Below are 24,035 nucleotides of genomic sequence, written 5' to 3' on the forward strand. Positions count from 1 at the left end.
TATCTGGAAGATGATTTGTCCATTTGTTGCTTTCTCTCATCCAGATGGGACTATTTGCACCCTGGCTTCATGAAGACTCATGCTCTCTGTGTGGGCCCCAAAGGCCAGACGAGTTCTACCCTGTTCATACCACACCCGATCAATCCTAGCAGAGCAGAGTTCTCCTCTCCTACACCCCGCCCCAGGAGGTAGTATGCTTTTGTGGAAGGAGTTCTGAACTCAGAATTAAACACTGGTGTCATCCCTTCATCATCACTGATTTGTTGAGTGAGCTTAGAAAGGTCACCTACTCTTGTGGTCGTAGTTTTCTCTGAGAATAATGATCTCTGCTGTTATAAGGTCATTGCGAAATTAAACGATCGAAAGAGGTTTGCAGATCATAAAACATAGTGCACAGGGGCAAGACTGTGATGATGATGATACCAAATGGGCATTGAAGATAAGATAAGGTGTTAGCCAGGCAAAATATGCAGGCCTTTTGAGTGCAGAGCCTGGGGGTGATTCTTCTTTGTAGTCCCCCAGGACACAGTAAGGGCAGTACATTGATGCCAAGTAAGTTATTGAATGGAATTGATTTTTTTTCTTCAGAAGACCCTTAATAGTGACCCAGATCTGGAATTTTTAGGCCCAAGGAAGGCTAGACACCCCATCATCTGCTATTGCTCAGGGATTAGCTGTTCTTCCTTTGGCTCCCATCCATCCATCCCTCTGGGCCTCAAGGGAACAGCCTAGAGTTTAAAGCCCAACTTCACCAAGAGCCTCCTCTCAATCCTGTCACCGTGGACTTCTATTATTATCACTGTATGTGATGTGGCTGTCTACCCAAAGGGAGGGCAATGTGCAGCGTCAGCATCTGCTAATCAATCACTCTCTTGTGGAGCTGCTACTCAATGCAAAACCAAAAGCAACAGTTATGTTAACTCCATCCATCTCGTTACTGGAAGATATTCAATAGGATAGCTATAATTATTGTGCAGCTATGTGTCACTTTACAGTTTTCAATTTCTTAGTTATATTTGACCCCCCAAAAAGATAAATACATAAGTTAGAGTCCAACTCACTTATTTATACCATGCATGGGACCATAGGGAGCCTTGTGTAGCTGCCATACCAGAGTTCACATGCCTCTCCCTCCCTCCATAGCTGGCCACTGAGGATGTCCAACCTTAGCTCTTGGGCACTGTGATGGGGCAACATTAAGATAAGAGAAGAAGCTGATGTTTAAGTGGCTGCAAGGGAGCAGGTTTGACCTGAGCGCAGAGAACAGAACTGGAGCTCAGAGAGAACAGACTCCAAGTGCTGTAGGACTAGGTATGGAACGAGGACTCTCTGATGGTAGTGGACATTTTTCAGCCTGTTTGCAGCTGATCTGGAGGAGGAAAGCAGATCCAGGGAGTCTCTGTCTCTCCTTACCTAGTCACGGTGGCTCATGGAGGCTCACGGAGGCTCACGGAGGCTCACGGAGGCTCACGGCCTGCTGGTTCTGCTCATCCTCTTCTCCTTTCCTTTTCTTCCAAATGAAGCCCTGTCTTAGTGCTCTGCCTTGACAGCAATGTAGCTCCTAGGTCTATCTCCACCCACCAGGCATGTATGGCCCCATATTTGACTCCGAGGATGAACTAGGTAGAGGGGGGCAGATTGGGAGAAGAGAATGTGAGGAGCCTCAGCTAAGTGTTCGATGGCTCAGCAGTATCCAGTCAGCTGTCATACTACTGATGATGGGTCAGCAGTATCCTGTATACCATTCTGATACTGGAGTGTCAGGCACTACTGTAATCAGTTCTTTATTCATACATTTATTTAATAAACATTAATTGAGCACACAGTACGTACCAGGCTTGGTTTAACCACATTTGTTGATTGAAACAAGTGAAATATTTATGGGAACATTTTGATAATAGGTTAAGTGTCAGGGCTAGATGCCTATGGAGTCAGAGCTCTTGGTCTTCCAAAGATGGTACTTGGTCCCACTTAGTTGCTCTATAATTTGGCTAAATTATTTAATTTCTCTGTACATTGTTTTCCTCATGTGTAATGTGGAAAGAGTAATAACAATGGTAAGGGTATGGCAGGACTTAAATGAGAAATTAGGTTGAACCATAAAAATTGCCACCAGTTGGCTACCTTTGAACTACTAAAACACGAATTTCATGTGGTTTAACCTAACAAAGCGCTTTGCACAGGGCTTGGTACAGAACAACTGCTCAGCATGTGGTACCTTTGCCTCTTGTTATCCAGATGGTACAAGCTTAACAGTGAGTTCTCTCACTTCAGCTGTTTGTCTAGTGCTAACGTTTGGAAATAGAGCTCTTTCTAGCACTATCAGGAAGATTTTGACTCACGCTTTATATACTCAGCAGATTCGTTTTACTCAAGACTGGGGACAATCATGTTAGAGCAGGCCGTGATTGATGACAAAGACTAGCCAAGGAGCTACCTAATGGTGTGTAGGAGTTAGCATTTCTTTAGGTATTATTCAAAGTGGTACACATCAGTTAAACACAAAGTTAACTATTAATGCTCATTAATACTCTCTCAATTATTTTAAGAGTTTTATTTCTAGGAAATCACAATAGAATGGGAATTGTCTCTGTACCTAATTACAGATAGTGTCCATTAATCTCAAATATATATATATATTTAAGTGACAGGAAGAGGCGGAAGTAGGAGCATGTTGACTATGAGCTGGGAAGAGTGTAGCTCTCAGTCCTAGAGGGGCAAGAAGGTGAGTGGGAAGTGGGATGAGAGTCTGTTTTCCAGAAAGCTTGAATCCAAGAGGCACGCAGAAACTAGAAGTCCTCCTTTCTCTGCATAGTTTTCTCTCGAATGACCTACTCGGCAAGCCTTGTCCCTGGAAACATCAAAGGCTCTACTCTGCCAGAAATCAGGCCACCTAACCTTGTGTCTAGAGCTTCTCTCATGGCAGCACTGGTCTCTGCTCTGATGCCCAGAGGCGAAGCGCTGGTTAGCATCTGTCAACTTTTCCATGAGCACCTATTGGCAAGGCAGGCTTCTCAGGGCTTCATGGATGTCCTCAACGCCTCTAGGCCTTTCCTTGCATTCTCTCCAGCCGGGATCCAAATCCTAGTTTCCAAGAAAGCGAGGCAAGGCTGCTAGCTCTCTAGTCTCCTGGGGCCTTCTAGTTTGGTAGAGAAAAACTGTGCCAATACCTGCTGCCGCTGCGAGACCCTTTTTCTTTTTCCTCATCTCCCTCCTCCAGCATGTTTCCAGTCCTGAGAACGAATATGAGGGGGACCCTGAATTTCCTTTGGCTTTTATAAAGAGGCTGTACTTTTATTTATAGAGTCAACAAGCTGAGTGGCAACGAGAAAGCAGAAATACACTGGGGTGTGCCAGTCATTGCTTTAGAGCAGGAACGTCCCACCCCACATGTTGCACATGAGGCAACGGAGGCTCAGAGAAGAGGAGGGGCTCGCCCAAGGTCACACCGTGAATCTCTTTTCCTCGCTCTAATAAGCTTTTCTTTCCACAATTTTGTGTTAAGTGCCAAACCGTAGGCCACCCCCAGAGAAGAAGCACAAGAGAACCAATCTCAAAGTCTGCATCTCAGCCACAGAACCTTCTGTGTTACGAGGCCCTAGGGAAATGCAACCCCCCAAGTTTGAAGTGAGGAGGGCCCCCCTCTTGAAAAATCAGTTAAAATGCCCTCCTTTATGCACATGCCAACTTCGACTTCAAAAAGACTTTATTCCCAAGGATAAACAACCCCATGTTTGTGTAATATAATTAAGTGAAGGCATCTTTAAATGTCATAGTAGCTTGTGCCCATTTCAAATTGTTATGCATCAACAGAACTTAACGAGATAGCCAAGCCTTCTCCGTGCTGTGAGACCGAGATAAGCCACAGCACTGTGGGCCCTTTAATAGATTGCCAAAATAAAGCATTTTCTATGCAAATTATTCATGCAGTGGGACAGTTAATCGCTTGCCAAGAGCCCGCCCACTGCCTCTCTGCAATTAGTCGTGAAGTTGAAGGAGCTCCAAACTCTGCAGGCGCACTCAGAGCCTCCTGCTCCTGTGGCAGGCTTGCAGGTGAGCGAAAACTTATTTCCCCTGGTGGTGGGGCCTGGACTCCCCCAAAATGGAGACAGGTGAGGAGACCGAGGGGTTGGGCAGTAGGTAGATAGTGAAAGGTAGAAGTGGAGGGTTGTTCTTGGAGTGTCATCCGGTGCCAGGCACCTGACTGACTCTATGTGCATTGCGTGTACTTGGGCAGCCTCAGTTTCCTTATTTACATAGTTGGGAAGGATATTGGTCTGAGATTCCCAATAGTCTGGTGTTTCAGGGAAAAGTGGCAAAGGGAATAGGGAGCAAGCTCAGCCCTTCCTTTGCTCAAGGAAGAACTCACTTTGGGTTCACAGGAAACCAGAGGCTCAAGACCAGAATAGGGATTTGGAGTCAGGAAAACCTGCAGGGTCCCAGCCTGTCACCACTCCTGTTCTGGCAACTGTTATTGTAGAAACAAGAAGTCTCTGTGGCAACCAAAAGAGAGTCCCAGATAATTTAACCAGTGACAGAGCCCCCCCTCACTCTCACACAAACCAAACTCCTCCCTTGAGGTCCCTTCTGCTTCTCTCCCAAGTCTGTCCCTGAGTTCCTCCACGTCTCTCTGTCCATGTCTCTGTTCTATTGCTGCCTCTCACTGTCTCTCTTTTTCTCCCACCAACAGCTGGCCGTGGGATTCTCTCCAATTCGGGCCAGCATCCAGTGGCCTCCTGAAACATAACCAGAGCAGATTTGATCTGGTAAAAGAAGATTGAGCTGTCTTGCTCTTGAACGCCATGGCCTGTGCAGGACAGCACCTCTGACCTGGGATCACATGTTCACTCCCGAGAGGATCTAGCTCACCTTTGGTCTCCAATCCCAAGACTTGATGAGATGAGACAAACCAAAGTTTTCCAAATGAACAGATTTGCTCAGCGAGGGACCAAGGAGCCCCATGAGGGCAAAAGTCATGGATGTGCACACTTGTGGGGAAGGAAGGACTGTTTGGGGTTCTAGGCAGCTTTAGAGGCTAATTGCCCACTTGGTAGGTGAGGACCTGGGTGAATCTTCGGATTCTCAAGTCAATGCTTCGCTTACTTAATGCAAGGTGATTTTTCTCATTAGGGTTTGTTAATACATCGAAATGGCATTCATTTAATGGAGCAGAGTAAAGGATGATGGATACTTGCCTTGATATTCTTTGACAGCCTTTTGATGCACCAAGAGCCCTAGGGAGGATGCCGATGAAAGAATCATTTAGTTGGGACCCTGAGCATTGGCTCCGCTCCTTCCCATGCTGTTGACTCTGACAGCCCACACGGTCGAGCTGAGCATGCAGCTGAGTCCCCAAGGCCAGGGCAGTTCTAGAAATGCCTAACACCTGTTAACCCTCCCACACAGATGTCGAGGCCCTAAAGGCAGCTCCTCAAGACTGAAATGATCCAGGAGGAGCAGCCCACTGAGCCCTAGCTGCTCAGTCACATTATAGACAAAGAAATGCTCAGGTTAGCTGATTGCTGCTTCCTTAGGCTTCCTTCCTTCCTCTCTGCACAATCACTAAACCCCAACTATGGCTTCAGTGTGGCCCAGGAAGCATCACTCTGGTCTCACTCAGTATCACATGCGGTCCTTGCCTTGAGCCCCAGTGTTGATCGCTCATCCTAACTTGTTATGGGACTCAAGGCCCCAATGGGTCACCTGCCCAGAATGTCATCTTTCTAAGCTTATAAGCTACCCTTTGCTCAGACCAGCTTTACCCCACCAACCTTGCCCCTAGCTCCTGTGGCTGGGGCCCTATCACCTGCTGATGCTCAGCTCTCCTCGTACCTGGCTTTGGTTCTCAAAAGAACATGGCCCTGCATTCCTATCATTAAGCCCAGCAATCTACAGATTCTTCTCCCACTGTGTGGGATCAGGGGCATTGAACCCAAGTTGGGATATGCTTGGCGTTAGCCCCTACCTATGGCCTCCTGGTTCCTATTGTTTGACTAATTCTCAGGCAGCACCTGAGAGCAAGTGAGGTGTGATCAACGTGGGGTTTCTTCCTACTTCCTCATCCTGGGCTGGCTCCAAATCCAGGCCCCTTAAAGCCCTTCTCCCTCAGTGACTCACACTTGCTTTTCACGTGTGGAGATGCCACCACGCTTCCTTGGCCCCTGAGTGCTTGTGACTCTGGACATGTAGGTCTGGACTGGGGAAAGTTAGAGAGAAGGCAGAGCTATGGGGCTCTGAGCCCTATGTGCACGATCAGGCATGGGAAGCTGCAGTGATGGAGGATGGTCCAGGGGGTGAAGAGAGAAGTTGGGGCAGGAGGGGAAACTACCCATTCAAAAAGTAGCCAAGGCCTGACTCTGTGTTGTCAGCTTTGGGAAGAGAATAGATAAGTTTCCCCTCCATCCTCCTCTTCCCTCACTGTTTCTACTTCCTTCTCTTTCCTTCCCCACGCACAGCCCCTCTCGCTAAGGAGAGGATCTGAGACAGCTTTGCTATGGGTCTCACAGCATCTGGGGACTAACCTGGGGGACCCATCCTCTCACGTGGACATCATTTCTATAGAAAATGCATTCTGAATACCTAATGGCTCACAAATGGGATTCTGGAGCCTAAATCATGTATAGCCAGAGCTTGTCTACGCTATTGGACATGTGCAGCCTTGTTCCACACTGGACAAGATCCTCTATGGGCCAAGACCGTGGCAGCCCTGCCTCTTTGCTGGCCATTCTTAGTGTTCCCAGAGTGCCCACCAGAGCTCAGGGCTCACACCTCAGTGGGTGAGGGAAAAGTAACTCTACATCCCATGACCCAGAAATTTGTATATTTAATTCTCCTCCATTCCAGGTGATTCTAAGACACAGTCAGGAGTGGGAACTCTGATCTCGTCAACTGCTTCTTAAACTCTAGCATGTAGCAGAATCATCTAGCGAGCTTGATAAAGCACAGATTCCTGGGCCTCATATCTTGAGATTTTGCATTTCTAACAAGCTCCAAGGTAATGGATGCTGCAGATCCATGGACCACACTTAGAGCAGCAAGGGTCTGGTCCAACCTTTCAGCAAAGCAAGGCAGGAATGCTGGCCACCCATGTAAATGCCCTAGTCTATGAGGGCTCAGGTTCTCACTTGAGGAGGGCAACAAAACTCAAGTCAAACCCAAGAGGCCCATTTTGCCACGTGTCGTGCCTCTGGCCTGGCCCAGATGGCCAGGGCATCAAGAGTGTTAGCCGCTGCCATTGGCTGGTCCCTCATTGACAGATTGTCACTGTCAGCAGAAAGTTGGCCAATGGCAATCAATCAGGGGGCCCGCGCTGCCTTAAATACCAGCAGAGCAAACAGCCTCAGACAAAGCTGCGCCATATATCAATTACCAAGAGGCTGCGTGCTCCTCTGGGCGGAGGGAGCTGGAGCAAGCGGCCAGGGCTGCTGCCCCAGCTGATAAGGGACCGCATTGTTCGGGGACAGCTGGCGGCCCGATAAGGGTCTGCTTGCTTGAGATAATGGCAGTGGGCAGGCGCCTCGCGGCAGTTTAGAATTTCTTGGGTCTCCAAGAAAGGTTCTATTAAGCCCACTGACCCCAATTGAATATTAATTAGCTAATTAACGGATTTATTGTTCCACGCCATTTCTGGAGAGGCCATTTTTTTTCGAGTGCCATTATTTTTGTAAATGATTTTTCGCATTGTGCATAATTGAATCTTTGCAGCTGCCAGCATCTTCTGCATGATTTGGCAAAAAAAAGGAAGCAGAAGCACTTAGGGTTTTTTCCCCCCTCTCTCTCTCTGAACAAATGTTTTCAGCCCCTCCTGTTAATGCTGGAGCGAGGGGGAAGAAGGGGGGCTGGCTCTGTTTCACAGGTTTATTTTTTAAGCTGAACTGCAAAGTCCGCGCTCCTTTTTCCTTCCTTTTGTCGGCGGCGGAGGGCCGGGGCATTCCAGGCGGTCCCGCACCAGGCCTTTGTCTGGCTGTCTTCAAACCGGCCAGACTTAGCTTTTCTCAGCCCAAACTCCTTAAAGCTCTGTGCTTTATATTAGGGGGTAGGTAGAGGGAATAAGGCCTGAGTTCGTTCCACCCAAAGCTCTCAATGGAGGGAGGCCAGCTCTAACCAGCAAAGCAGCACCTGCTGTGGGTGCTGCCCTTGCCTACACCAGCCTAGCTTTCCCTAGCTGGAACCTACCCTGGGTCTGGCTACTCTGCGGGAGCAGAACCCCATCCCGGCACCTCTCTGCTGCTCTTTAATAAGTCTTTGCTCCAAATTCCACACCAGGGCTGCCTCAGTCCCTGGAGCTGGCAACTGCCCATAATAAGTTGACCTGTATGGTCCCACAGGCAAATAGCTGATTGAATCAAACCATTCCACAGCAGAGGGTCTGGAATTGGTAGGAGGGTACATGTACTGGGGTGGGGCTGGCGTGGGCTGTCAGCAATATTGTCAGGCAGCATTGGGGAGCCCCCTCGGCCCTCTCAGCCCCTTCAGCATCATTAATGAAGCTGGGGGCAGGCTCAGGCTTCAGGAATATTAGTTAGGGCCCCCAGGTGGGTGGGTCTAAGGAAGGCGTGTGCCCAGGACCTAACCCTGGCCACCAGGGGCTACAGAGCTTTATTGGGATTTTTTATTAAGCCACCTCTTCCTGCCCTCATTCCCTGTACCTATCCTGCTGCTTGCGCTCAGAAAGAGGAATTCCAAAGGCTTTTCTGAGCAGAGAGATGAGGCAGGGAGGAGTTCTTACACCCTCCTCTGCAGACACTGGTCGAGACCATGCCATCTGCCCATTTCCTTTGCTCCGGACGGGGATAAAGGCCCATCAGACAAAATGACAGATTACCATGGGCATCCTCACCATGTGCAAAAGTGGAAGTTTGGCTAAGAATGGGGGGAAATCCTTAGAATTGGGGAGTGGAGGTCATTCAGCCTGTTTGAACACCTCCAGAGTGGAACACCCACAATCACTGAGGCAGCTTTAATAATGAGAAGGGTTGTCCTTATATAGAGTCTACTTTGCTTCCCTATATCGCACTCCCCTAGAGTCTCCCTCTCCCCATGATACCCATTCAGCTAATAACAGTTATAATCATAAGAGTATCTAATACTAATTGAGGAACTACTATGTGCCACGCACAGTACTAGGCACCTGTCATACATCATCTCATTTAATCTCCCTAATACCCCTGTGAGGTAGGTGGGATTCTGAGGCACAGTCATGTGATGTAACCTAGGCAAGGTCAGAAATGACAGCAACAGCACCTGACACTTAGCCAGACTTGAGCCCCCATTTTTGACCAAGTACATACTACCAGCAGCTTAAAGCCATCAAGGACATAGATGTTCCTATGTCTCCATTCTGCCTTCCTTGGTATCAGCTTCATTCTAAGGCTTCTTTCTTTTGTGGTCATAAGTGGCTTCCAGTGGCAAACAGAGCTACCTGTTTCCTAATTTATGTACAAAGAAGAAGACAGAAAACCTCTCTTCCAGCCATAGAATATAAGTCCTTAGTCTCATTAGGATGACTTGGATACCTACTCATCCTGAGCCAATAATAGGTACCAGGAACACTCTTTCGATATAGACTGATCATCTATGGAATGGAGGTTAAGAGTAAAGCAAATGTCTACCACAGAGGGTGTCTCAAGCAGACGTTCCCTTGTTCCTGTGTGAGAGAAAGACATTTATGCTTTGGCTCTAGTTCATTCTCTCAGCCCGACGTGCATTGCTTCATCCTGGATTTACCTAAGAGAAATTCACCACTGCAGCAAAGCCGATTCTCACAGAGGAGTGCATGTTCTTCTTAGTGTCTGAATTTTTATTTCTGTCCAATAATTATGACCTTGAATTACTGTGCTAAGGAAGTGTTTGACTTATTTCTAGTCCCGCTTTCATAGGATCCTCCAGTCACAGAAAATGCCTCCACCTGAGTCATTTGGGATATTGGCGCCATTATCTATCTATTCATTTCTCTATGACACGCAAATGTCATCCGTGGTGACAGGGGGCAGAGGAGATGGCCACAGTCCATCTCAACTCATATAAAATTTTTTGCTCAATGTGAACTCCTTTCCTTTGGTCATTTTAATCTGTGCTTGGAGATGCCCTAGGAGAAGGGGATTGGTAAAAGTCCTTGGGAGGAGATCCGGGAGGTTGGGTTTTCTGAAAAGGGAAAAAGCAGATCTTGCAAGCTGTGACAGGGGGAGCATATCACCTCTGCTTTCCCAGGAGTGTTCTAGTACACTTTTTTTGAATGGATATAAAAATAAAAACGCCCAGCAGGGGCTTATGAAGAGCAAGCCATGCAAAACTCATTTCTCACCTGGGCAATTGAAACTGCAGGTGTCCCCACCCCTGGTGTCAGCTCCTTCTGATTCACCCCGTATATCACCCCCAGAGTGAGCTTTCAAAGAGTGCAGATCTGATCATGTTCTTGTTCCACTTACAAAGCTCTGACATTTCCCTGTTGCCTCGAGGATAAAGGCAGACCCATCTCCCCAGAACCCCTGCCAGCAACCTTGCCGCTGTCCTCCAGGGCCTCCGTGTTCTGTGATGCAAGCACACCAAGCTCTGGGCCGCCCTCACCCGAGCCTCACTCTATCCCACTTCTGGACCTTGACCCACTGCCTGCTGTGCTCATCCTCCTTTGTTTGATGGTTCAAGGATCCTTTCCTCAGAAACATTCCTTGTCTCTTTGGCTGAGTTAGTCATCTTCTCTCCCTTCTTTCTGACACTGTGTCTTGACACTGATCACACTGAGTTATGACTTTTTCACAGGCTGGCTTCCGACTCCCCTCCTTTCTGTGAGTCTTTGAGGGCAGGGACTTTGCTTAGTTTCTTTTGTATCTCCCTTGCCTCACACTACCTTAGACACACAACATATGTTGGGTAGATAGAAAAGTACATGGAAGGAGGAATGGAAGGAGGGTAGAAGGGATAAATTAAACCAATATCACTTTTTTCTGCCTAGGTGAATAGACATCCGCCAGGGATGCTTTGCAATGCCTGGACTTTTGATGAATACTTTCATAACCTCATCCATGCCTGTAATGGAAAGTTGTATTTGACATGGTACTACTCAGCTATTTGAAGAACCTCGCCCAAAGAGCACCTAATAATGGTAGCCTGATAGGAGGTCACTAGTGACTAGTCACAGGGCTCTGCCCTAGGCTATGTCATGATTCAATTTTTAGCCAAGAGAGTGGTCATCTCTACTTTTAATCAGCATTATTATTCCTCTGCAGAGGCGGTGTTTAAAAACATCACCCCATTGTTCTGAACTCTGCCACCTGCTGAATGCTTTTGGTCTATCATGCCTTGGAGTCCTCCCCAATAAAGGGCATCCTCTAACCCCAATCATGTGCCTTTTTTTCACAAGACAGAGACCATCCAGTATCTCCATTAACTGCACTTCTTTATTTTTCCTTCCCCACTTCTGGTGGGTCCCTCCCCACCAGCACACATGACTACCTGCTCTTCCAGAAGCTCCCCAAGCATGGTCCCACCTCTAGGCCTTTGCCCTGGCTTTTGTCTTAGCATGAAATGTCCTTTCTCCATGTCTCAACTCAGTTAAATCCTAGACCCAGTTCAAATAAGCCCATTCTGCTTCCTGGGCTCCAACCCGACCTACCAAAAGCCTTCTTCCTCAGTACTCTTGCTCCACTGCAGGCTGTCTCTCTGTCCTTAAAAGATAGAGCTCTGAAAAGTGATGCCCAGTGAGGTTCTCTGTGTGCCTGCAGGAAAGGACATATTGAAGGTGTCCATGGGATTCATGACTTAGAAAACAGAGGACTTGTATCTTTCATCCTGCTCAGGAACATATGACAGCTCTCTAACACCTCATACATAGAAGATTAAACTCCTGCTCAGCTTCCAATTTCCTCTCCCCCACCTCAGCTACAAACCCATCCACATCCCAATGTCCCCTCTTCTGTTTCAACCAGTCAGGATTTCAGACTCCCCCTGTACCTGTAAGACCTTCCCTTATACCTCTAGCTTATTTCTGCAAGAAGCAACTCAGATATTTTGTGCCAGAGGGGCCACCTCCTCTTCAGAGTTTTCACAGCATGATACTCATCCACATATTCTCATCATGTATTACTTGTATTGATGTTGTATACCTGAGGTGCCACAGAGTGGATACCCTGTCCCAAGATTTGGAAGAGCTGACTTCTATTCTCTTTTCCGTACCACCTAACCACATTATAATGAGTTTTATTTTCTCACCTGTAAAGTGGGGATATTAACCTGTGCATTTTCCCAGGGAGGCTGTGAGACACAATATAGCAATGAAGGTGACAGAGCTTTAATAAGCAGAAATATTTCTCTTATGGGAGTTTTAGTTGGCCTTGTTGGGTGTTAAGTTTTCAGAGGGTACAGACCTGTGACCTCAGGAAAGTAGACTGCGCACAGAGAACAAGGGGCCCTTGATGTCCCCCCTTGAAAGTCTCAAGGCCCATGGGCATTATTTTGCTGGATATAGGGGCTACATGATGAGCAACAGAAGTAGGGGGGGAATGTGAGCATTTCCCTAGAGAATAAAGGCAACCAGAAATGTAATGGGGATCTGGTCACCATCCAGATGGGATCAGGAGCCTGGAACCTACATCTACTGTTGGACTCTGGAATCTGTGCTCCTTCTTCTCTATCAAGTTTTCATCTTTGCCTGTTTCTCTTCAAAAATCAGAAGACAGAGCTTGAAAGTTTACAGGACTGGGAGAGTGTAGGAAGGGGAGTTAGGGATATGATGCCTCGCTCTTAAAAGTGTTGCCGATGGTGAGGGTCACCAGAGACAAGGCCACTGGTGGAAGGGAGAGTCCGACACCTGCTTAGCCTGAAGAGGGCCCAGGGCTTGGTTATGGGCTAAACTTCAGTGGCTATCTGCTGCTGGTGGGGCTGGGAAGAGAGCATGCAGTGACAGCCCAACATCACATGTCTCTTGGGAGGAGACTCAAGGGCTCCCAGAATGTGGGAGAGGGAGGGACTTCATGGATTATGTAGTAAAGCCTCCAGCAAATACAGGAAAGCAGAGCCAGATAGACTCAAGAGCCCAAGTTAGAAGCCCTAGGTTAAAGATAAACTGTTAAAGCATCCCTCTGTGATTTAAAATAAATATAATATCTAAAGTGCAAAATAAAATTATATTTTTGAAATGAAACAAACTTATATATATGCTGAAATTAAGATTGCCCCTTTTTAGATAGTCCGATTTTTGATTTCGGTTTTTCTACCTTGCAGGTCCCAGACAGGGGCAGAAGAGTCTGAGCAGGGTCCTCCCTTCACAGAATCAAGCTGCCTCTGGAGATAGTGAGCTCTCCTTTTCCAGGCAAAGGTCACTACATGATACTTGGAGGTGCTTTCCACCACCTGTTCCAGCCTGTGCATCTGATCATGAACCAAAGGATTGGGGCTACAAAACTTCAGTACCACGGAGAGCTCAAAAGAGTTCTGCAGCCCTGCTCTTGTTCCCCCTCCTACAGAATGTGTCCCAAGCCTTGGATTTGGGCAGGGAAGTTGTGCAGCACTGAGGACCCAGAGGGGCTGGCGGCCACCATTCGCGAATGATTTTCCCTCTCTCCCTCTCCCTCAACACCTATTTTTTGTCTAACCCTGCCAGTCTTCCTGAAGTCACTGGGATGTCTGCCTGGAGGAAGAAGAGCTTCTGATGCTTCCACTCTCTCTACTCAGAAGCCTGGAAAGGCTTCTGTGAGGAGCCCCTGCCTGAACTAGGGCAGGTGGGAGGACAAGGAGCAGGGTCCCTCTTTAGATGGGAAGTGGCAGTAATTAGCCTTAATGAGGAGGGAAGGGTAGCCCATTCCGTTGCAGGGAAATGGGATTTCGAAATCTTTTTAAGGTCTACGTCAGCTCTAAAATGGCACATAGTGGGGCCTCACAGGGGCTGGTAATTAGTTCTCTTGTCTCTAATGAAAGCAGAGGGGCAGAAGGAGGGGTCGCCTAATGACTGTAGAGATTAGCTTCCAAATAGGCTCCAAATAAGTAGACAGGTGCAGGGGAGGGGGTGAAGACAGGGCCCAATCACCTGTGCCCCAGGATAAGGGGCAGCCAGCTTGTGAACTTGGAGAACAGGGTCCAGGGCCCCCTGAGTCCCACAGAACCAGTGCCCACCCCCACCCTACTTTGTCCCCCTCACTCCCTCACTGTGAGAGGCTAAGGGGTGGATGGGGGCCTCCCCAGTCTGGAAGTGAGGAGCTCTACTACCAACCAGATTCTGGAAATCCATAGCTCTTCATGAAAAGCCCAGAATGGAACATGAAGCAGTGTCCCAGAAGCCAGACAAAACACCTCTCCTTCCAAGGCATGTCGACAGCAGACAGGAGCTCCCATACTTTGACCCAGGGATGCACACCCACTTGCCTTGGCCCCTCCAGACTCCAGGAGCCAGGAAGATCCACTAGGAGCCCTGAGGGTGAGCCTCGATCGGAGCTCCTCCCCCTTAGAACAGACAAGCCTGGATGAAGGCAGCAAAGTCTGGAGAAGAGGAAAGGAAAGGCTGTTGTGCCAGCCCCCACCACCTGTGGCCCCCTGGGCATCGCCAATTCTCACTTTTACAGCAAAGCCTCTTTTTCCATGGAAAACTGGTCATGCGGAGTCTGCAGAGAAACCTACTTTCTTGATGCCACCTCTGTGAAGAGTGGTAATTCCAAGTGTTCAGAACAATGAAGCCAGAGGCCCCAGAAGCTGTGGATCCAGCCAATGTGTCTCAGGTTAGTGGCGTGATGGGGCAGGGAGACTAGTGGTGGCAGCCAAGAACCCAAGCCTGACTTTATGGTATTTTAAGGAATGACATTTATTGACCCAGAAAGCAAAGAAGAGGAGCACTGAGCAGGCAGCAGGGCAGAACAGTGCTTCCTCTCCTCCATGCACTGGGTACCCAAGTAGGATCCTTGGCTTGGGTGAAGTCTCAGGATGCAGGAGACAGAGACCTGGGCCAGGCCGAGGGCCAAAAGGCCAGGCTCCCAACCCAGGCTGGCTCCAGTGTATCCCTTCCTTGCTAGGCCTCAATTTCCTCAAAGCGAAACCATTGGATAAGGTGGTTTCTAAGGGCGGGCAAGAAAAAGTCATTTCTTTCCACTATGGCCTCCCTCCAGCCATACTCCAGCACTGAACGCTATCTGTAGCTTGCTATTGATCTATTTATTTGTTTATCATCTCTCTCTCCCACTAGGCTGTGAACTTCACACAGAGAAGGACCCTGTCTGCCTTTTCCACTGGCTCTTCTATTCCTCAGCACCCAGCATCTTTGGCACATAGCAGGAAATCGATTCATGTTGGTTGACTGACTGATTGACTGACTGACATGCTGAACCAATGCTGACGCATTTGGTGCCTGTCTCACTGAGTAACCTCTAGCCCAGGGGTTGGATGAGCCCCCACCCAGGGTCAGACCACTGCTCTGCCAACACTGCCTCTGACTATATCATCTGTAATAGCTCATCTTACCAAGCACTCAGCATAGGCCAGGCCTAGCAACAGGCTCAGTTAGGATGTGCAATGAGACAGAAGTGCCCAAGGGCCCTCCTTACCCAAGGACCAAGCCCTCCCTGGGGGATGTATTATAGAGAGAAATGTGGGCTTTGTCATGAGTAAAATCTACCTGTGCACTCCCAGAGACTTACACTGTGGGGCTGCCTCTACGTGTCAGTTTCACAGGGGAATTACCTGCAAGGAATCTGGATTCGGACTAAGCTGGAGTTCAAATTCAGGTTCTATTACTTCTATTACTTACTAGAACAGCTCTTTGAGCCTTAGTTTCTTCAACTGCAAAATAGGGATGATTAAAAATAGCACCTTCCTAGTAGAGTTATGGAGAGGCTTAAACAGGTTAGGCGTGTTTTTATTTATGAAAGCCCACTTAGTTTATCCTTTACTGGTCCCAAGGTACAGTGCCCTCTCCAGAGAACACACATCCATGCCCAGGGAGAGCCTGTAGGAAAAGGCAAGAAGGTGCTGTGAGAGCCCAGGCCTCCTTGGGAGGGACGCTGGGCTCAGACTTACTGCTGGTTGTATAATGTGAATGTTCCAGCAGAATAAAACATGTTGTGTGTTTACCATGAGCCAGAACAGTTGTAAATAAGTGCTGTTTGTGTGATGACTCATTTGATGTGCAGGGCAGCCCTGAGAAGTAGGTACTATCAACATCCCCCTCATAAAGATGAAGACACTTCTCATCTGCAAGATGAGAGTTAAGTAAGCTGCCAAGGCTGTGTAGCTGCTGAGTGGGGGAGCTATGATCTGAACCCACATAATCTGGCTCCTGGGCCACATGCCATGACCATGCCACTCTGCCCTTTGCCTCCAGGGTCACCCTCACCCCTTGCCTTCCCTGCAGTTAGAAGATTCTTCCCAGACCTGTTCCCCACTTTCCTCTCCTCTCCCCTCCTCTCCTGTCTTCTCCTCTCTCCCTCTCTTGCCCCCTCTTTCTCTTTCTGTCTCCTCACCTGTCCTCTGTCTCATCTCTTTCCACCTGTTTTTTTCTCTCCCTCTCCCCATCCCTCTCCCCCATTTCCCCTACCTCTGCTTTCCTCCCTTCTTTCCTCTCTTTCTTATCTCCCCCTGTCTCTCTACCTCTGATAAGTGGGCTATCTCATATCCCTGATCTCTGCTGGTAGATGAAAAAGAAGGCAAGAGAAGGGGAGCCTGGGTCATTCTGAGAAGCCCTCAGGCCCACGGTGGGGAGAGCCCCATATTCCTCAGGCGCATTAGAACAGGAAGCATGGCCTGGGGAATTGCCTCGGTCCCTGAGTACCTTCAGACTCTGGGAGACAAAATTGTGCTTGCCTGAACTATAGGAAACCCCAGACCCAGAAAGGCTCCCCACTCTGCTCACAGAGCAGACCCCGGAGGTAGGGGTCTATAAATCAGGCCCCGGGAGAAGACTCTGCATCAGCTCCTCTCTGGAATCTGGGAATACAGAGAAGGCAGGGGATTGAGGGAATAAAGACCCTAACCCAGGTGCCACAGGCAGCCAAAGGACTCCTGAGCCCTCACTCATATTTTCTCTGCAAAGGCCACAAGCTCTGAAGAACCCAGTGCCAGTGGGATAGTCTGGGGACTGGCTCAGACTATCCCATTTGTCTTGGGCTCAGAGTATGTGAGCTCAGAGAATCAGGGCCTAGGCAGCACCCACAGCAGTTTCATAGTAAAGCAACTCTTGCCTCTGCCCCACACACCTGATGGATGCTCTGAGCAGCAACGGCTTTCCCCTTCCTAGGTTTGGCCCTGAGCCCCTAGAGAGGGCCATGTACAACTCCAGTACAAAGAGCCCCAGAAAGGATGTCTCCTGCTCCACAAAGAGGGGTATAGGTGGTAAAAGAAAAACCACAGGATGGAAAAAAGTTTGATGTGAAACTTATGATGTGAGTGCTGGACCCAGCCTGGAGAGGACAGTTGGTGAGTGCTGGACACCACTGGAGCCTGGGGATGTGGGGAGCTCAACATGGTGGCAAGAGCGAGTGGTGCTAAGATGGGGGGGACATTGCTGGGTGACAAAAGTGGTACCAACTGGAGGGAGCTCAAGAATAGTCTACTCTGGAGGTACCAAGAGTCTGAGAGATCTGGGACACCCTTAACCTCATGTCTGGGTGTGGGGGGGCAGGAGGCTCCCACCCTTGCTGGGACAAGGCTGTATGAAGTCTACCCCCAGGGGCCAGGTACAGAGATGAGGTTTGCTCATGAGGTTCTAATTAACTTCTTTCTGAGTTTTAGCTGCGCACCCAAGTGTGTGTGTGTGTGTGTGTGTGTGTGTGTGTGTGTGTGTGTGTGTGAGATTCATCTGATTATTTTTCATGATAAACCAGACTTGACCAAGTTTTTTTTTTTTTTTTCTGGACCAACTCACCTTCATATTAGCCTATCTTTATTCATTTGTTTTTAGGCAATCATAGTTTTAGAGGTAATATATAGCTAAATATCAACTTACGGACTGATAGCATTCTCTCACTGGAACTTTCACCACGGATGATGCACTGTCACAGCTACAATGCTTCTTTCCTCAATCTGCCCTCACTTGGTGGCAGTATTCCCAACTCGTGGTGGGAATCACTGAGTGCCAGTTTAGTCTGGCCATAACTATCTCTGACAGCTGTAAGAGACAGAGCAATTATCTCCGTGCAGAGATGAGTTTCCCAGTCTGGAATGTCATGTGATTCTGCCCATGGCCCCTGAGTGTCTCAAGATGTGGGGCATGGTTTCTGGGACCAGGCCCAGGAATAGAGAGGATCCATGTGATATTTCACAATGGACCCTGCAGCAGTGTCAAGATTAGACTCAAACTTCTTTCCAAACACAAACTCTGTGGTCGAGCTTCAGACTAAGGAGTGGGGATATAAGCAGCTACCATATTCCATGGGTCTCCAGCTCCTTGTTAGGGTATCTCTGATACCAGGATACCTAGGAAGGCATGAGGGGAGTTGGGGTGCCCTGGGCTGGTTGGGGAAAAAGGAGACTTGTGCACAGCTACAGTATAAGGCCATCCACGTCTCTGCCATCCACATGCCCCAGGCTGAGGATCAGGCTGTTGCAGACTAACGGTTCATGTTCAGTGCTCCCTGGCTCCCCTGTACCCCAATCCTCTATAGTGCTACAGCGCCAAGGAGAACCAGGCCAGGATCATTCATGCTCTATAGTTAACCAAGTTCTCTATGCAATGGCTGGGGCCGAGGGGAGGGGTGGGTCAGGTCAGGCTTTTCCTGGGTTTCTGCTAGGGGTTGCAAATCCTCTCCAGGGGTACAATCCTTGGCCTCCAGTAGCCATTCCAGCTCCATCTCAGTTGCCTTGCTGGAGAGAGCTGGTCTCCTCTCTGTTCTCCGCTTCCCCACTATTGGTTCCATACCTACCAAGGCAAGACTGTGTGGGCCCTTCTCAGGGGCAGCTCTGAACTGCTATGAGACTTCCTGGGTGAAGGGTCTCCAACTCAGGACCTCATGATGGTGAGGTCGTGGTGACTCCAGCTCATGTAAGCACAGTACTTCACAGTGTAGGTCTCAGCTTCAGGCCTGCCCTGGGAAATAGGCCATTCCCCTTTCCTGGATGAGAATGGTGAGGCAGTAATAAGTGGAACCCTGATGCAGGACCTGGCATGTTCCATGCCATGTTGAGCTGAGGAAGCCCTCGGGCAAGGTCTGGGGTGGGCAGAGTGGGGCTGGGGTCCTCTTCAAAGGCCAGTTCTGTTTGTGGGGTCTTTCAAAGCCTGGCTGCCTGACTTTGAGTCTATCTCATTGTGAGTGAATTAATTGTTGCACAACCTAGAGTGGTGAGACAAGTTAATTACATAATTACTGCAAAATGACATGTTATTTCATGGCTGCAATATGGTAACTCTGTTGGAAGCAATTGTAATTGCCCAGAAACTGCATTCAAGTGGCTCCGTTATCTCTGGATAACCGTGTAATTAACTTGTGTTACAACTTTATCTGCAGCAAACTCTGAAGTTAGGAGTTGGGGACTTTGGGGATAGACACGGTCATCTGAGACCTAAGGGAGGGTCTGGCATTGAGAGCTCTGCTATTATCCAGGAAAATAATTTGCTTTTTCATGTCGAGCAAGAAAAATTCCTCATTACGGACCCCAGCCCTCAAACTCATGCCCTCAAACTCATTCATAACCTCACATGGTCACGTACAGACAGCTCCCAGGGGCCAGGTACAGAGATGAGGTTTGCTCATGAGGTTCTAATGAACTTCCATCAGACTCATGTCACACAAAAGTACCCACCGCAGCTGGGAACTGGTTCTCTGCCTTTCTTCTGTCTCACAAACATGGGCGCAGTTCCTTCTCAGGAGAGGGAGGTCCCAAAGTTGAGAACTCCTACCCCTGGATCCTTGGTCCTCGCAATCCCTTCCCACAGACTGGGCCACTGGCCACGAAATAGCAACGTGGAAACGAAGGCTCCTCCAAGTCCCCACAAGAGCCCAGTCGCCCTCCCCACTTCACTCAAAGTGGAGGAGCAGGCCTGGAGACAGGGCGACATGAGCTCTGGCAGCCGTTTCTCTATCCAGGAGCAGGCAGAGATTGGCTCTGCTCTGTGGCCAGGATAAAAAGTCTTTGGGGGAAGGAGTGAGTGGCCCAGTGGTGGAGGCAGCCTATTGATATAGCCTTCCCTGTCCAGGCTTTGGACCCAAGAAGTCCCCTTTTAAGTACTGTTCAGTGATACTTTTTCAGTTCCAGGTTCTGTGCTTAGTGCTTGGCTGCAGCCAAGACAAGACAGCACTCCTTCTGCCCTGGGTGAGCCTGGCTCAGCCAGTGGACAGAAAACACCTTGGGTGTCTGCCTGTCTCGCTATCTTCTGGCCTGAGTTGAGTGCCTGCCAGCTTGCCTGTCTGTCCCTGCCTATCTCTGCCTACACACACATCTGTTTGTGTGTCCATCTCTCCTGCCTGCCAGCGCATGCATCTGACTGTGTCCACTGGCTCATCTGTCCCTGACTCTCCAGACTCATCACAGTGGTCCCATGTCCGCTGGAGGGAACTGGCCTGTCCCAGGTCTCTCTGCAGTGTTTGTCCTCACCATGATGTGCTCTGTTTGTTTTCTTGGCTTTCTCCCTCCTCCTCAAGGGCACAGACTGTGTCCAATTCATGATTCATTCTTGGGTCTGGTGCTTGCAGCACAGGGCTGAGACAAAGTGGATTAAGGTTTGCTGGCTGAATGAACGAAAGCATCCAGCCTGCGTGGGCTGTTACAGAGGAACAAGATTGTTCTCACTCAGCCAGAAGAATAGAAAGCCAAGACCCAGGTTGGGCCCAAGCTGCTGGGAGGAGACAGCAATCACTGTCCATTATCCTGAAAGTGAAGACAAGTCTCAAGATGGTACTCCCATGGTAAGGGGCTCAAGATTTGGGGTCCTACTGTGGAGGAGGTTAGAGCTGGGTCGCTGTCTGGGCAGTCAGGGGGGGTCTTACTGGTGGGATATAACACAGAAACTCAGGGAAAGGAGGGTTTTATCTTGCCTCTCTTTATCTTGGGGGCCTGCTCAGAGCCAGAGGGACACCTCAGTAACCACTTCTGGCTGTAGGGTGCTTGGGGTTGTCCCTTCTCTCCAGTTTCTTCCCCTTAAAGCCCACCTGGAACACCCCATGCCCTGCTTCATGTCTCCCCCAAAGGCCAGGAGGAGGGCCCTGCCCACTCCCAAGCAGAGGGGAGGAGCCCAGGTCTGTAAGTCATGTGATCAACGCAGAGTAACCTCCCCGGAAACATCCATAAGTTTAATCCACGCCAGTAATAAAATCGCATTACATTTTTCATAAAATAAATGTTCCCATTTATATACAGAAGACAGAATGTACAGGCCCAGCCTGGCCCCAGGAGGGGTCACACACAGATGGGCAGTAGTGGAGGAAGGGCCGTCCCTTCCATCAAGGATGGAGGAGTTCTAATTGGCAGGAGAGCGGCTGGCCGGCCAGGTGGGTGGGCAGGCGGGCAGACGGACAGATTGGCCTGGAGGCCAGGCGCTGGGTGTTACTGAACCTGGGAGTCAAAGGTGCCATTGAGCTGTCCCTCCTCATAGTCCATCTGACACAAGATCATGTTGTTCTTCAGGAAGAATTTGTCTCCCACGCAAAATCTGGAAAATCCAAGCAGGAGAGAGAGGCCATGGAGGAGTCCCAGTGGGTGGCGGGGGCTCCAGACAAGACCCAGCCTGGCTGGGAGGTGGACATGTGGGAAGTGAGGTCCTGGGGAGCTTGCTCCTTGACCACTCCAGAGGGGATCCTCAAAAGTCCCTGGGTCAGCCCCACTCTCAGCCAGGCCCTGCAGCCTGGGGATAGGACAGATAGACAAGCCTGGGCCACAGTCAGGTCCCTTGTGGAGGAGTGGGGTTCATGGGAAAGCATAGGAATAACCTACCCCAGTCCCAGAGAGGGAGAAAGAGAGAGAAGGAAAAAGAAACAGGAAAAGATCCAGAGAGGAGAGAGATGGAGAGAGGTAGAGATGGGAAGGAGGAAAGGATAAAAATGGTTGATTTTTCCATCCCTCTGTTCCCTTATCCAACTTAAGAGGACGGCTCAGTGAAGAGTACTCTTTCTCTAAACTGAATCTGTGGGTTTCCTGGAGTATCCTTCCAGGAGGAGGTGACTCTGTCCCACCATCTTACTCCCTATCTGGAGAAGACTCTGCTTTGGCCCCCCAGTCCTCCTCAAGTATTGGAGGATCCAGCCCTTTCCTTAAAGATGTCCCCAGAGTGGCTGAGGCCTTTAGTGAGACCCCAGGGTTATAGGCCCAGTCCCAGCAGATCCTAGGCAAACCACCAGGTGGCGCTGCAACTTCACTGAGCCCTCCCGGCTGCAGGTCTTGCCTGAGCCTCAGCCGGACTGGTGTTCCCTGCGGGTCCCTCTGGACCTAGCCCTTTGGGAATTCTTGTATAAGCTCTTTCCTGACCTAGAGGCTCCTGAGGAAAGGGTCTGCCTTCTGGTGCCAGGCCCCCAGTCAGGAGGGTCCCCAGGGCCTCCCACAGGGCTAGGGCACTAAGCAGTGGCTAAAAGACCAGAAAGGAGGCTGGCCTAAAACCAGAATCATAGGAGAGGGGGCAGCAGTGAGGGGCCATCTCCTGAAGGCATTTCGCCCTCCAGGAACCCCCTCTTCTCACTAGAATGTACATGCACACACATGCACTTGGCACACACACAAGGGCACAAGGCATGTGTACAAAACCCTTGCACAAGCACATTTAAAACATGCATGCACTCATCATGCACACAGATCACACACATACCCTCATTTGCATATGGAGACCTAGAATAGAAACATGTTTGCACGTGCATTTTAATTCTATCATGAGGACATACCCAGGTGGACATGGGCATTTAAAAATACACACATGCTCATGACTCACAATGCATGTACACAGCAAGCTCATGCATGTTCACGTCCATTACATTTGCACAGAAATGTGTTCCACAAACATGCACACACAGTATTGGAGCATACACATTTGACTATAAGACTTGGGCACGCATAAACCACACATATGTACATGTCACAGCGTGCACAAGCAGCCATATGCACACGCAGAACCCACGTTTGCATGCAGGCCTCCACGGCACTCCTGGTCTGCCCCAGAAGGAGTCACCTGGGGTCCAGTAAGTGTATTGCTACAAGTCTAGCACTCACCTCTGGTTGCAAAGCTGGCAGGCAAAGCAGTCGAGATGATACACATTGTCCCGGGCCCGCATCACCATCTCGAAGGCTGGGATCAGCTTGCTGCAGGCGGCACAGTTTCCTGTGGTGCCGAAGAGCCTGCGGAGAGAAGGGTACAGAGGGCTCAGGGGCCTGCTAGGGAGCTTGGGGTAAGGAGGTGGTAGGGGAGTTCCTCCACACATGGCACCACCTGTCTCCCATCCCTGCAGGCTTAGCAGGTAGGCCTGGGCAAGAAGATGGCTCAGTGGGTGGGAGCACAGTTGGCAGAATCTAAATTCTACTAAGAAATCAGGTTTCAGAGAAATCAACATATCTACTCACGAAGGAGCTCAGGTGTCAGCTGACACTGTTTATCCCAGCTGGGCTAACAAGGGTCCTGGCCCCCTCCCAGGTTCCCACTGTGGTCCCTTAAGCACTGAGGCCCACCAGGAGAATACTGGGCTGGGCCTTGAGCAGAACTCCAGATTTATACAAGCCAGATTTAAGAGGCAATCTAACAATCATGGGCTGTGTGTTCTCAGGCAAGTCACTGAGCCTCTCTGAGCCTCATTTATTTCAATTATAAAACAGAGACCTAAATACCTTCACAGTCTTGTTGTGAAAACTTTGGTAAACTCTCAAGTCACAACTCATGTAGTAAACATTTATGTAGTGTTTGCTATGTGCCAGGTACTGTTCTAAGGGCTTTACAAAGATCAACTCATTTAATCCTGACGACTCTATGAGGAGGTCTTTTTCAGCTAGTGACTCACTGTGTGACTTGCCTAAATCCCTTTTTCCTTTCCCTGGACCTCAGTTCATCCTTCTTTAAAATGGGGATGCTAGACTAGAGGATTCTGTTCAAAGATGCTTCTAAAACAGGATTGATATTGAAAGGAAGTTCTAAGGACTTCTGGCACAATGCC

General features: G+C 49.2%; 1 protein-coding gene across 1 annotated transcript in view; it reads right to left on the reverse strand.

Moving 5' to 3' along the window:
- Positions 1-21,258: 21,258 nt before the first annotated feature.
- The window catches only part of LMO1 (LIM domain only 1), a 38,800-nt gene continuing 36,023 nt past the window's right edge, over positions 21,259-24,035 (reverse strand). Inside the window, exons 4-5 of the mRNA XM_039863503.1 lie at positions 23,104-23,229; positions 21,259-21,559 (exon numbers count right to left, since the gene is read on the reverse strand). Coding sequence (XP_039719437.1) covers positions 21,454-21,559; positions 23,104-23,229 — 232 coding nt within the window. The 3' untranslated portion in view covers positions 21,259-21,453. The remainder of the gene's footprint in view (positions 21,560-23,103; positions 23,230-24,035) is intronic.

This window comes from Pteropus medius, unplaced genomic scaffold, assembly GCF_902729225.1.
Source record: "Pteropus medius unplaced genomic scaffold, Ma_sr-lr_union100, whole genome shotgun sequence".
Lineage (NCBI taxonomy): Eukaryota > Metazoa > Chordata > Mammalia > Chiroptera > Pteropodidae > Pteropus > Pteropus medius.